The 13,519-nt window shown below is 41.7% G+C and overlaps 2 protein-coding genes across 4 annotated transcripts; both read left to right on the forward strand.

The window, feature by feature from the left end:
• The first annotated feature begins 462 nt into the window (after window positions 1–462).
• gale (UDP-galactose-4-epimerase) lies at window positions 463–7,346 on the forward strand. Of its 3 annotated transcripts, none has more exons than XM_063007393.1 (11): window positions 463–550; window positions 2,197–2,332; window positions 2,437–2,552; window positions 3,160–3,273; window positions 3,746–3,922; window positions 4,386–4,499; window positions 4,591–4,657; window positions 5,384–5,469; window positions 5,556–5,633; window positions 5,726–5,840; window positions 6,607–7,346. In XM_063007393.1, exons 2-11 carry the CDS (start codon window positions 2,212–2,214, stop codon window positions 6,669–6,671), a joined length of 1,053 nt encoding a protein of 350 aa, XP_062863463.1. In that variant the 5' UTR covers window positions 463–550; window positions 2,197–2,211; the 3' UTR covers window positions 6,672–7,346. The 3 variants fall into 3 exon arrangements, with proteins under 3 accessions (XP_062863463.1, XP_062863465.1, XP_062863464.1); XM_063007395.1 differs by having other exon boundaries at window positions 2,440–2,552; XM_063007394.1 differs by lacking the exon at window positions 463–550 and having other exon boundaries at window positions 2,149–2,332.
• Window positions 7,347–8,354: 1,008 nt separating this feature from the next.
• zbtb8a (zinc finger and BTB domain containing 8A) lies at window positions 8,355–12,886 on the forward strand. Its single transcript, XM_063007751.1, has 4 exons — window positions 8,355–8,469; window positions 10,845–11,590; window positions 11,950–12,119; window positions 12,368–12,886. The coding sequence occupies exons 1-4, from the start codon at window positions 8,405–8,407 to the stop codon at window positions 12,704–12,706; spliced, it is 1,320 nt and encodes a 439-aa protein (XP_062863821.1). The 5' UTR covers window positions 8,355–8,404; the 3' UTR covers window positions 12,707–12,886.
• The last annotated feature ends 633 nt before the right edge of the window (window positions 12,887–13,519 follow it).

Consider the following 13,519-nt stretch of genomic DNA (forward strand, 5'->3'; position numbering starts at 1 on the left):
TTTAGGGACACCCTGAATAGTGTATATACTGACTACACATTTATTCATACTGGCCTAGCTGTTTATTTTGAAGTGTGTCAGACTTTTCCTGATGTTGTGGCTGCTTCACACACCTCCACGTATCACTAGAAAAACAGGAAGACAATGAATGAACGCTTTGTAATTAATCCCACCCGTTTTCAGACAGGTCCCGCCTTCCTGCGCTGCGATTGGCTCGTCCTTCTTAGAGTAAGTTTAAATTTTAGACAGAAAAGATATCCAAATATTAATCAGAACGTTTTAGTTTAGAAAAATGGATTTTGTTTACGTTTATTTTTAAATAAATTTTGCAGTTAAATGCTGTACCCTGGGCGCTTTATTTTTATTATCCAATCAGTGACGTGCTTTGTTGAGGAGGCGGGGCTTGTCTCAAAACGATTGGGAAAAAATATGCCAACCTGTGAGCTGTTTCTGGATAGTTGGCACATTTAAAGCTGTTGCAGGGCATCTAAAGCTGGTACAGGGTATCAGGGGGCTGAGAGTTTGGAAGACATTCTTGCTGTAAAATATCGTAAGTGTTTTTATTGTTTTTGCTGTGTTATTTTTGGACGAGGTGCAGAATTGTTACCTGTCATGAGTATTTTTACCTGCTGTGATCATTAAATATGTTCTGTATTCCTAATTGTTACTAATTAAGCATAATTTATTAATAAATATACTTATTTTGTACATATAAATTTGGATTTTGGTTGTTCTTGCAACAGTTTTCATTTTTGTCATGGCCTGTTGAGTCATCTTTAATGATGATGACTTCTCTGTGGCTATAAATAGGGTTAGTGTGACATGCGCCTAAAGAAACATGGAACAGTGGTCTCTTGTCAAGGTTGGGAACCATAGTCGCCTCCTGCTTTGCACCTTCAGATTTGTCCTGATGGTGAGATGTAATGCTCAGGTCTGCTTCTGAAACACTGGTGTCACTGTCCACAGTCAAGCAAGCTCTCAGATGACGTTTAGTGCCAACACTCAGTTATATTTTATCTCAGCGTACAGTTACAGTTTGGGTTTTTCTTCGTGGCCTTGGTCCTGTTCCATGTTGTCTTTTATTATGCTCATTAATAAGGAATAATAACCTTGGTAAGAGACCACTGTTCCATGTACTTTTAGGTGCATGTCAAACTAACCCTAATATAGCCACAGAGTAAAGACGGCGACAGTGTTTAACAGATTTGAATCTGTGTTGCTGTGTGTGTATTTTTGATCCAGTAGATTTAGTTTTAAATGATTTAAGCGTCTGTATGTGTTTTAATTAATCGACCACAAAAGGTTGCAGAAATAATGAACATCCCAAGACTTAAAAGGACTTAAATCACGGCTGTATGTCAACTTTTGACCTCGGCGCTGGCTAATAAGGATGGAAAACTCACATGTGTAAACTTAGAACCACGTCACCAGTTGCTCATGTGGTCAGTAAACGATTCAGTAATGATTTACTGTACTGTACTGTACACAGCTCCTGAGTCCTGGGTTTGATTCTTGCGACTGGTTCCAGTTTGTGGAGTTTGTCCTGATTTTGAGTTTCATTCCACCAACTAATACGAGCCATGTGGTGGATTGGCTGCTCTAATTCACCCCTATCGGGATTAAATGACTGTGCTGGGGAGGGTTCGCAACCCTGGGATTGCGCCCAGTGTTCCCAGTGTCTGTTAAACTCTGTTTAATAGCGTTGGTAGCTTAGGAGTTGAGGAACTGGAACTTACTGTACAATAGTTCAAGACTCACTATTACCAAGCTGCTACTGTTGGACCCTTGAGCAAGGTCCCTGTAATTTGCTTTGAATTAAAGAAAAAAAAAAATCTTAAGGGGCTTTGGTTTTTCTCCCACATTCCAAAAACATGCCAGCTGGTGGACTTGCTGCTCTCAGTTAAGCAGCAGCAGCAGGTTTTCCCCAACAATTACAGTATCGTAAGACAATAACTATTAAGCAAAACAAGCGCATCATGTTTTCATTTGTGATTGATGTTCTAAAAATATGAAGGAATGTCATTGTTCCTGCTGTAGGAGTTTGTAATGAATGCGTTCCTTTGTCAGGAGGCCACGTAGTAAAAAGAAGCAGCCACACCTCCGTATCTGCTGCACCTCCACCCTCACATCCTCCTACTGCTCCTCTCACGTCACCTGGGTCAACATGATTCTCAGGCTGAGTGTGTGTGTGTGTAGGTGTAGGTCGGCAGCATGGCGCAGAAGGTGCTCGTGACGGGCGGAGGAGGATACATAGGCAGCCACTGTGTGGTGGAGCTGATCGAAGCCGGATACCGACCGGTCGTCATCGATAACTTCAGCAACGCGGTTCGAGGTAACTGTCTTCAATCCGATCTTTTGAGAAGGCTTCTTTCAGCATTTTGAAGTATGTCTGTGGGAATCTGTGCACACTCATGTGCCCTCTCGTGTGCCCATGAGGAGAAGGCGATGTTCCCGAGAGCCTGCGCAGGATAGAGAAGTTTACGGACACCAAGATCGAGTTTCACGAGCTGGACCTGCTGGACAAACCCAGCCTGGAGAAAATCTTCAAACAGGTCAGTAAACACACGTTCCTCGTGTTATACCGACCTCGTAACACCTCGATTATGACCTAAATGACTTAATAAGTGTGTAATAATACAGTCAAGCACAAGTTTGGACCCTCCTGGTTCACCTATGTTTATATATGCTCAATTTTCCTGTGCGCTCTGGCGCCCTCTGCCTGCCACCAAACACCACTGCCGGTTGATGAATGCCAGAGGTAACGTGTAAGGGCCTCCTCCGACACGTCTTCCGATTCGCCAGCTTGTGTCCGGCGCTGGTTCTGTTTCCAAAATCCTAAACGCTTCGTCAGATTCTCAGCCAGAAAAACTGGTCTCCTTCCGGCCTCGTAACCTTGCCTGTCTGATACCAGCGAATCTGTGACATAACCATTTAATGGGCGGAGAGGTTCAAATTCCCACACTTAAGAATCAGTTCTAGCCAATTAGGGACCAATTTCTTAATTATGCACAAACTTTTGGAAGGTCCAGCAAGTCCTTATAAGTTCATAATCAGGTGGTGTCCACATATTTTTTGTAACCAGTGTATGAATGAACGTGAGCGCCTCTAGTGGTGGTCGTGTGTAACTACATCATCACTGTGGTTCTGATGTTTCGGCAGCACTCGTTCTGCGCCGTGATGCACTTCGCTGGTCTGAAGGCGGTCGGAGAGTCGGTGGAACAGCCGCTACGCTACTACAGAGTCAACCTGACGGGTACTATCAACCTGCTGGAGGTAGGTGGAGCCCCACACCCGCGATAGGGGTGCCCAAACAAGCCTGTTTCATTTCAGCTTAATTAATATGGGAGAAAAGTATTCGGACGCCTCAAATGGATAACGTTAGTGCTTTCTACAAGCTGTCTGCTGCTCCTTGCAGCTTTGTGGTTCAAATTTGGCAAACTATTTTTAATTCCTAGGGTTATAAGAGGTCCTCTGGTGGACTTACAGTTTTAAAATTTAGCTTCTTGGCCAATGAGCCTACTGCATTCAACACATGAACTACGAGTAAACAGGCACTACAGTGGCGGGTGGTTCTAATGTATCACGATGCCCCCACCATCATACTTCACAGTTAATGAATTTTATATTGAAACCAGGTGTAATTTGCACAAGCGTTCAATGTCACAGCATCTTTTTCCAGCATTAATATATAGATCTTAATATGTCTATATATTTTAAGTAAATTCACTGTTTTTGCGTGTGTTAGGTAATGCAGGCCAGCGGCGTGCGCAATATCGTCTTCAGCAGTTCGGCGACGGTGTACGGCGACCCTCAGAAACTCCCCATCGACGAGGAACACCCGACCGGAGGCTGCACCAATCCGTACGGCAAGACCAAATACTTCATAGAGGAGATGATCCGGGACCAGTGCCAGGCGGAAAAGGTTCGATATGTGCGGCTAGGACGGGGGTCTGGGCTGAAACGCTTCCACACATGACCGGCCTTGTAACTGATTCTGCATTAAGATTCTGGTTAATTATAATCTCTCCAGCTCCCGGCCACAGATGGCTGTGGCGTTGTCAGGGATAAAACTTGAGGATTCCTGCATAGCCTGCATGTTTGTGTGCGTAATGGCATCAGATTCGAAACCAGGAGCCCAGGAGGAGCACCACCCTGTAGAATTTTTACTTTCTCCTTCTTCCACTGAGGGTTTCCAGGACTGGATTTGGGAAGCTCTGCATTAAAGCAATACTTAGTGACATTATATAAGACCTAGAGGGGGTATGAGAGCTCCAAAAACTACTAACTACTGTTAGCTACGTCTGCCTTGTGGACATTAAAAAGGAAATTATTACTGTTGGACACTAATCAGTTTTTGTCTGGGTCTTGGTCTTTGTCTTGGTCAGGACTGGAATGCCGTGCTGCTCAGGTACTTCAACCCCATCGGTGCTCACGTCTCGGGCCAGATCGGCGAAGATCCGCAGGGAATCCCTAACAACCTCCTACCTTATGTAGCTCAGGTGAGCGTGTTTGACCAATCAGAGCCTGTTTGGGTTGAATTTTACTATTAGAACCATCCGGTTTATTAACGGGTGCTTCGCTTCGTGTCAGGTTGCCGTCGGGAGACGAAAACACCTGAACGTGTTCGGAGACGACTACGACACGACTGATGGGACAGGTAGGAGGATCCAAACACACTTTGGAGAACCTGAAGACTTAAATAGTGAATTTGACACCATGATTCTGTCTCCAAACTTTTGAACAGTTGTTCTAATAGTTTTTCACTACAGTGTTTGTCAGTAAAGCCAAGCCTCCGTTATGTTACTATAGTTCCGTCCTAGTAAGGATGGAAGTCCTTTCTGCAAGAGGACTGTAGACGTCTGTACACAGTCAAGCAAGCTTAATTTCACTATGGGCTTCCAGGCTCCAAAAAAAGGAAGCCCCTGCTCTTACATCTGCACCTTAAAGCTATCCGATCTAACCCACCCGTTGCCACAACGGCCCTTTGGGGATAAAATTGGACACCTCTGCTTTTAGTCTATAGAGATGATAAGCTTGCTTGACTGTGGACAGTGGCACCTCTGTCCCAGGTGTTTCTAATTCATCATATGGATTACATCTGACTGCCTAGACAAATGTCCTCTATAGCATTTGGCGGACGCTTTTATCTAAAGCGACTTACAGTACTGTGACAGTATATTGTCTAAGCAATTGAGGATTAAGGGCCTTGCTCAAGGGCCCAACAGTGGCAACCTGGCAGTGGTGGAGCTTGAACCAGCAACCATTTGACTACTAGTTCAGTACCTTAATCGCTAGGCTACAACCGCCCTACGTTACACTCCTAATAAACGGACGTTTAACATCACAAGCATCACCATGTCCACTCTTTTTTTTTCTTTTTAAGGAGTGAGAGACTACATTCATGTGGTAGACCTGGCAAAGGGACACATCGCAGCTCTAAAGAAGCTAAAGGACAACTGCGGCTGCAAGGTCTGAGGCGTGTTTTGCTTCTTCCCTAGTCCTTCGTATCACCCTTCTCATATTTTATTAGATTTTCTCCATGTTCCTGTGTGCAGGTGTATAATCTGGGAACGGGAACCGGCTACTCGGTGTTACAGATGGTCAAAGCGATGGAGAAGGCGTCAGGAAGAGAGGTGCGACAATGAACAAGGTTTCCGTTATTTTGTCCACCGGTTGTACATCCAGATGTTTTGACTGATTTGTTTGTGAATTAATGTGTGTGCAGATTGCGTATATAATCGCCCCCCGGAGGGGCGGAGACATCGCCTCATGTTACGCGGACCCTCGTCTGGCGGAGAAGGAGCTCGGCTGGAAGGCCGCTTTCGACCTGGAGAGGATGTGTGAGTACAAACCCTCGGTTTCACTCACGTTACAAAAACCCGACATTTCAAAATGTTTCTACAATTTAAATACAAATTAGTACACTGCACACTACCGCTGACACCCGGGTTCGAATCTCAGCGAATTGACCAGTTGGGCGTCTACACAGACATGATTGAACAGTTGTTGCCTAACGGTAAGGTACTGGACTAGTAATCAAAAGGTTGCTGGTTCAAGCCTTACTGACAGGTTGCCACTCTTGGGCCCTTGAGCAAGGCCCTTAACCCTCATTTGTGCAGATAATATACTGTCACAGTACTGTAAGTCGGTTTGGTAAATGTAAATGATTGGTTTTGTCTATGAAGAAGGAACCGAGCCCTGCGATGGACTGACACCCTGTTCAGGGTATTTCGGCCTTGGGCCCAATGTTTTCCGGTGAAACCGGACCTGCCGTGACCCTGACATTCATAATAACCAGTATGCCACCCTCGTTTATTTATTAATTAATTTATTTATTTATTTATAAAAACATGTGCGTTTTGTTTAATCATGCTGGATATTTCAAATTACTGTTACATATTTGTTTTATTGTAGTGCTTTTTATTTATTTATCTTTATTTATTTAGCTCCTGAATTCAGGTGTCGCCACAGCAGACAGGATTTTTACACATCAAACTCAAACTCTTTGATTTTAGCGTGATTCGCAATCCTCTTTGTGTCCTGCTCCTTAATATCTACCAAAACGCAAAATTTATGATATCATTTCCTCTCTGTGTGACTTTCTAGGTGAGGACTTGTGGCGCTGGCAGTCCCAGAATCCCACGGGCTTCAGTAACGGCTCTGTGTCGTAAAACAGAAACTCCGGAGATGAAGACGACGTGACTAAACGCTTTTTCTACAACTTTATTACACTTGAAACCTCGTGACCTGATGAATCTCAGTTTCTGGCTGATTTAGTGATTCTGTTCCTGTCTGTCATTAAATTATTAGAAAACTGCTGTTTTTACTTTTCTGTATCTGAGTAGAAATGTTACATTGATTCTTTATATTATTACTGAGGACCATGTTGTACTACAACACAACACAAAGAGGAGAAAAACTGGTGCTTTTTTCATGGCATTCCTTTAAAATATTTCATTTATTTAACAGCATCAGCAGCAACAATATAAACTCATCAGCACTTCAGGTGCAGAACTAAAGATACGGACATCAGACACTCGACTGACTGAACGATTGATTTGATGCTGCACACGTGTGTGTGTGTATGAATGGATTGTGAATGAGCCGTGCAACTTTGTGTATGTGTAACTCGTTTATTGAAGGATTGTCGAAGTATGAAGTTCTTTTTTATTGATTTAATAATAATGCACAGAGATTCAAAATTGTTTTTCTTTTCTTTTTGCTGTTTCCTAAATACTGTAAATGACTGTAAAAGAACAACCTCAACTAAATGAAAAATAAAATCAAGCTATTATTATTTAAATGACGATTATAAATTGATTTGTCATCTTTTTAAGTCATATGTCCATGTTTCTGGGACTAGATTTAGACCGACTGTCAATCTGACCAGGATAAAGTGGTTACTGGTACTGGTGGGGAGGGAACTATATAGTACATTATTAATGCATATTTACATTTTATTACTATATTATTATTACTACATTATACTGTATAGCATAAGTGTATTATTTTGTTAATAATAATAATAAAATATTAATAACAATTATTACACTAAAACATTTGTAAAGTTGACCAATTACAAAATACTGTATTATTATTATTGCTATTATTATTATTATTATTATTATTGCTATTATTATTATTATTATTGCTATTATTATTATTATGACTAATTATTATTATTAGTAGTAGTAGTAGTAGTAGTAATATGTACTATTGTTAGTATTATTATTAGTAGTAGTAGTATTGCTATTATTATTATTATGACTATTATTAGTATTATTATTAGTAGTAGTATTGCTATTATTAGTATTATTATTATTATTATGACTATTATTAGTAGTAGTATTAGTAGTAGTATTGCTATTATTAATATTATTATTATTATTATGAAGATTAGTATTATTATTAGTAGTAGTAGTATTGCTATTATTATTATTATGACTTATTATTAGAAGTAGTAGTATTGCTATTATTATTATGACTATTATTAGTATTATTAGTAGTAGTAGTATTGCTATCATTATTATGATTATTATTATTATTATGACTTGTTATTATTATTATTATTAGTAGTAGTAGTAGTAGTATTGCTATTATTATTATTGCTATTATTATTATTATTTCACTACTTATTGAAGAAAATCACACCCAGATCCACTTCACTCTCACTTCGGTCTGTAATTAAATAATTGAATTGTGGGACATGAACTGTTTTGCGCGCCTGGGCGAGTCTGTAACTTTAAATGGTTCGTGCCGCCCCGACGGGCTCACCGGACGCCCACGTCAGCACAGCCGGGTTTTTTTCCTCCCTCCCTCCCCCCTGCTCGTACAAGCGGGCTACGGTGTTTCGGGCTGAGCAGGAAGCGCTCGGTGGGGCAGACAACGGGATTAATCAGAAAACATGGAGATGGTGTGTGAGAACGGGCCCCGCCGACAGTACCGGACCCCCAGCAATCCGGGCTGCCAGTGAGTACACTAGTATACCAATATAGTTGAGTTTATTTAGTTAGGAGTGGGTAGAGGAGGAAGCGGGTGGGCAAAAGGCGCAGCGTGTTTTGCGCACGGAAGGCGCACCGCCGTGCGCAAACCAGAGCGCAGCCCACACTCCGTGCACCAAGGGGTACAGAAGGGTGTGATTCTGGAACTAAATCGGGTGTGGGGACTTATCTAATAGGCGAGTGTGTGTATGAATGCATGTGCTAGTGCTATGGCAGATGGGTTACACTGGCACACAGTGGCGCATTTCTCCTATAGGGCGAGGTCGGCGGCCGGCAGGGCATAACAACAGGGCTTGCCCGATTTTAATTAAATTGCGATCTCGTTGCACATATTAAGGCGTTTCTTTTGACCTACGTGTGCCACCAGAACACAGACATTAATGTTCAATAGAATTATTTTGCCTTAATTATTAATGTGGGCATCTGATGGACGCACGGGCGCATATCCAGCCATGGCTTTCCTAATCCTATTTACAAACACCGACCGACTTCATATCCTCTGTGTTTCTACAAAATCTAGAGACTCTCAGCTGTAGTTAAATGAATAAAGATCCTCCCTGACACCCAGTCAGCCCTCCTGCACCAGAATACAGCAGATTAAAAGCCCTTAATCTCGACTTTCTGCCTCGTCCTTTTTGTTTTAAAACGCGACCCGAGTCGGGTGTAACTCCCGCCCCTTGGTGAGTGCCAGGAATTGACTGACAGGCGACCAGACCAATCAGCGTGCACGCTGCAAACTCGGCTCCGCCCTTCTGTTTCAGCCGAACAAAGGACGTGTGTAGCCCGTTCTGTCAAGTCAAATGACTCGGTTCACCAAAGTGAATCGACTCAGATGGATGAATGGCCCATGTGGCTGAGTGCATGTGTAAACAAGAATAAATTAGGGTATTAATAAATATTATCCAGATAAACCTCGTGTATGAAGATGCGATTAGGGAATAATCTAAATCTAAAAGTCAGTAGGGTTATGATAAATGATGCAAGTGATGCAAATATGACAGACTTGGAATTCAAAATTGTAAAACTGATGTGTCATGGAAATTAACATTGTCCTTATAAACTGATATGACATGTAATGGAAAAGTTATGAAGTCTCATAGCAGCAGGTATTAAACGATCCTGTACTGCTTCTTACTGCATCTCTTTTGTTTATTTCTAGTGTAAACATTTGGTAACATTTCACCTCGCTCTACCACAGTATTACAGATTGTATTTAAGTCTTATATAGAATATATAATTTAAGTCTTATATAAAATGGCACAGTGCTCTATTACTCTATTCCACAACAGCCAAGATCCAGGTTTGAATCCCTGCTGTGTTGTCAGCCAGCCAGGCACCCATACAGACATGATTAGCTATGTCTAGGAGGATGAAGGACATAAGATGAATTATCCAAAGCAGCTTACAACTGTGAATAAATACAATGCATGCATTTTAGAGTTAAGGGCCTTGCTCAAGGGTCCAACAGTAATAACTTGTTGGCATGACCTTTCAAACAATAGTGCTTGAATTTTAACCACTGAGCTACCACCTCCACATCACATCATATTAAAATGAGAAATTCTACAACTTTAAACTCATGTTTTTTGCTTGCTGTTTTTGTCGGTGATTAATTACGTTTATTATTCAATATATATTTTATTTTTAATACCAGAGCTGACACCGAATCTATTCCCACCTGTTCATAGAACCGATTCAATGAGCCGACTCGTTCGTGAACGGTTTATCGCTAGCATAGCGAGCTAAATACATGAAAATGTACGAAAATTAGTTAGTCAAATAATTTAAAGAAGCATTTTGGCAAATGTATTTAAGCACAACATGTTTAGGAACCAATTTTTAGTTTTTTAGCTGTTAAGGCTAATGCAGCTCCACATAATCACCCCAGTTAGCATTATGCTATGGAACATAAACAGAGGGTGGACAAAATATTAAAAAGCTTAAATATTTATTAAAATTGATGAGCTGCTTGGAAGTGGAGTCACCATTTACTCAGTGAACAGCTTTAGTTTTTGGAATGCTTATAATCTTTAATAGTTTGGTTTTGGGATCTTAAGAAAATGAAAAATATAGTCAAGTCTTAACTTTGCATACAAATCATTAGTTCTGAGGGGAAAAAACAGTGTGAATTCCCTTAAAAGTCTGTCAACTTTTGACTTAAACTGTATCTGCACATGAAGTGTCCCACCAAACTAGTTTTCACATAAATATGGGAGACATCTCATTTCCACAATCTGCATTTTCTGGAATATCATCACATTGTGTTTTGGCTCACATAGTTCTTGATAGAATGACATCGACAGCTAGCTAGATCTGTAATACTTATTTATATGGTTATTTCAGACCGATGCACAGATGGACGAGCACCGACATGTTGACCAGTCATCACAGTTGCCTTCTAAAGCAGCTGAACCAGCAGCGGCGTAAAGAACTTTTCTGCGATTGTAACATTCTCGTTATGGGACAGCTTTTCCGGGCACACCGCAACGTCCTGTACGCCAGCAGTGGCTACTTTCGCATGTTGCTGTCACAAGGTGCGAGGGGCAGCCTGGAGCCAGCAAGTGCCTCGTTTGATGCCTTCTCAGCTGACACCTTCTCAACCATCCTGGACTTCATGTACTCGGGTCAGCTGGCACTGAGCAGCACTACCGTGATCGAGGTGATGTCAGCTGCCAGCTACCTGCAAATGGACGACGTTATTGCTTACTGCAAAGCCTTCATCCAGTCCTCGCTGGACATCAGCGCCAAGGAGGCGTCAGAGAATGCAATTTCAACTCAAACCTCTCTGTGGGAGCAACGAGATGATTGTAAGGATGAGGATGAAAATGACGGAGATACAGAAAGCGAACAGAGTCTATCAGGCCTGCCAGTTCTGGAGGCAGGAATCAAGGAAGAGCCGACAGGACAGTTTGACGACGTTTCTGAGCCCAGGAGGCGAGGAACCAGGAAGAGATCGGCCACTCATCGGTACACTCCAGACGATAACTCGCCGATTGAGATCCATAAGGCAACAGCAGGTGCACAGAAAGCAGATGAACTCTATGCCACCCTGCCCCCTATTGTGGGCGTGGTGGGGGTTTTCAATAAAGGTAAGCTATAATAACAGTCAACAATTTAATCTCCATTCCAGACTTACTGGTACCGGTACTTAAATGTATGTACGCAACAGTCTGATTGTATTGTTATTGATGATGCATCAAACTACTAACCTTGGAAGAGGGAACAAAAATGGCACAGATTGTAGGAGCCTTTTTAAACGCATTGGTGGACGAGAAGGCCTAGCTTGCAATTGACATTCCAATTCATCCTAAAGGTGCCGCTGCGCCTTTGTAGACCTGGATTTGTGCAAAAGGGTGTGACAAACATCCGAACCCAATAATTAGGGATGTCCACATACCTTTGGCAACATATTGTATTTATTGTCTCTTTATTTCTCTCTGTTTATCAGATGCCACCCCATCAATGCGCTTTAAGTGCCCGTTCTGCGCACACACAGTGAAGAGGAAGGCGGATCTGAAGAGGCATCTGCGCTGCCACACCGGCGAGAGGCCGTACCCATGCCAGGAGTGCAGCAAGCGCTTCACCCGGCTCGAGCATCTGCGCAGTCACTTCGAGACGGTGAGCATCACCATTCTATGCTTTCTCTACCTCGTAACCTCACAGGCCTTTATCTGGGTTGCTATTATACATGTGTGTTAGCTTTTTGCTTCCTATACCATTGAGCTCTCAAGATTAAAGCTCAGCGGTGATGTAGCCTTAAATTTCCTAGCTGTCTGCTTGTGTTTCTTGGTCCTTTTTTGGTCTTCTAGCTTTCTAATCTCAGACTTCTTCACACCTTACATAAAAATATCTTCTTGCCCTTGCAGATCCACCAGGCGCGGAAGCTGGTGTGTCGGAAGTGTAAGCGGCACGTGACCGAGCAGAGCAGCCGGGTGGTATGTGAGGGGACACGCCGATACCGTCTCTGTGTAGTGTGTGTTCAGGAAACCGGTCTGCTGGCACACACTGGCACTGACGCCAATGACGTCAGCGATGGCAACACAGAAGAACCGGACCTTCTGCTAGGGGTGGATGAGGACGTGGAGGAAAATCGCATCGCGTCATGGGAAATGGAGGAAGAGGAAGACCTGGCTGAGGATTCTGGAACAGACCTCATCATTCAGGAGGTGGAGGACAGTGATGAAGAGTCCAGTACAAAAGGATGAATGTGAATGTGTGGACGTATTTCAGTCAATGTAAAACATTTTTTTACTAAGATCTAAAATAATCCTATAAATATAGAAATGTAATATAAAAGTATGTAAATAGTTTATTCCGATAGTACTTCTTATTACTGCTTTTGTTTATTTAAGACAGATAATCTTGCAATATTATACTTCCAAAATATTTCCCCATTTTGCAGTTTTAGATAATATATAAAATATAATTTTTTTTTGTTTTTTAATTTAATGTTATTTAATTTTTTTTGTCTGTTTCTCCAAATATTCCCATCAGATAAATCAAAAAGGAACGTCTTTAGTGTCAAAACTTTATGTCAGTTCCTTTTTTCCCCACATAATAAGTGTAATTATTCTGTACTGCTTGACTGCTTGTTAAGAAAATGAATCTTTTTCTCATGAAGGAAAACAAGTATTGGTTTTTTTATTCACAATACTTCACATTTACACTCACACACGCCTTTTAAACTTTGCACTTTTTTTATAAAACAAAATGGTGATGTGGAAAACGTATCCCGACTCTCAGGAAACACTTTAATAACATTTAAAAAGCTGCAGATCCACATAAAACACCCTTTCAGAGTCATTTCAAGATCACCAAACCTACAGTGAAACAGAAGTAAGAGTATTGTTGTTTTTGTGGCTGTTTTAATGCAAACTTGGGTACTGGGGCATTTTACATCATGTCAAAGGAACTTTTGAAACTTTGGGGAATTAAAGGCAGTTTGCCAGAAGAAATGGGCCAAATATACGTCTACGTCTTAGCAACAAAGTTCTATTGTTGTTAATCTTCGTTCTCAC

This window comes from Trichomycterus rosablanca, chromosome 13 (genome assembly GCF_030014385.1).
Source record: "Trichomycterus rosablanca isolate fTriRos1 chromosome 13, fTriRos1.hap1, whole genome shotgun sequence".
NCBI classification, from domain to species: domain Eukaryota; kingdom Metazoa; phylum Chordata; class Actinopteri; order Siluriformes; family Trichomycteridae; genus Trichomycterus; species Trichomycterus rosablanca.

Bases quoted from the DNA above. Each gene is read 5' to 3' on its own strand.
- zbtb8a (XM_063007751.1), top strand. From the start codon at position 8,405: ATGGAGATGGTGTGTGAGAACGGGCCCCGCCGACAGTACCGGACCCCC. The intron at 11,591-11,949 runs GTAAGCTATAAT...TCTGTTTATCAG, and splicing joins GGTGGGGGTTTTCAATAAAG to ATGCCACCCCATCAATGCGC. The intron at 12,120-12,367 runs GTGAGCATCACC...TTGCCCTTGCAG, and splicing joins TGCGCAGTCACTTCGAGACG to ATCCACCAGGCGCGGAAGCT.
- gale (XM_063007393.1), top strand. From the start codon at position 2,212: ATGGCGCAGAAGGTGCTCGTGACGGGCGGAGGAGGATACATAGGCAGC. The intron at 4,500-4,590 runs GTGAGCGTGTTT...GCTTCGTGTCAG, and splicing joins TCCTACCTTATGTAGCTCAG to GTTGCCGTCGGGAGACGAAA. The intron at 5,634-5,725 runs GTGCGACAATGA...ATGTGTGTGCAG, and splicing joins AGAAGGCGTCAGGAAGAGAG to ATTGCGTATATAATCGCCCC.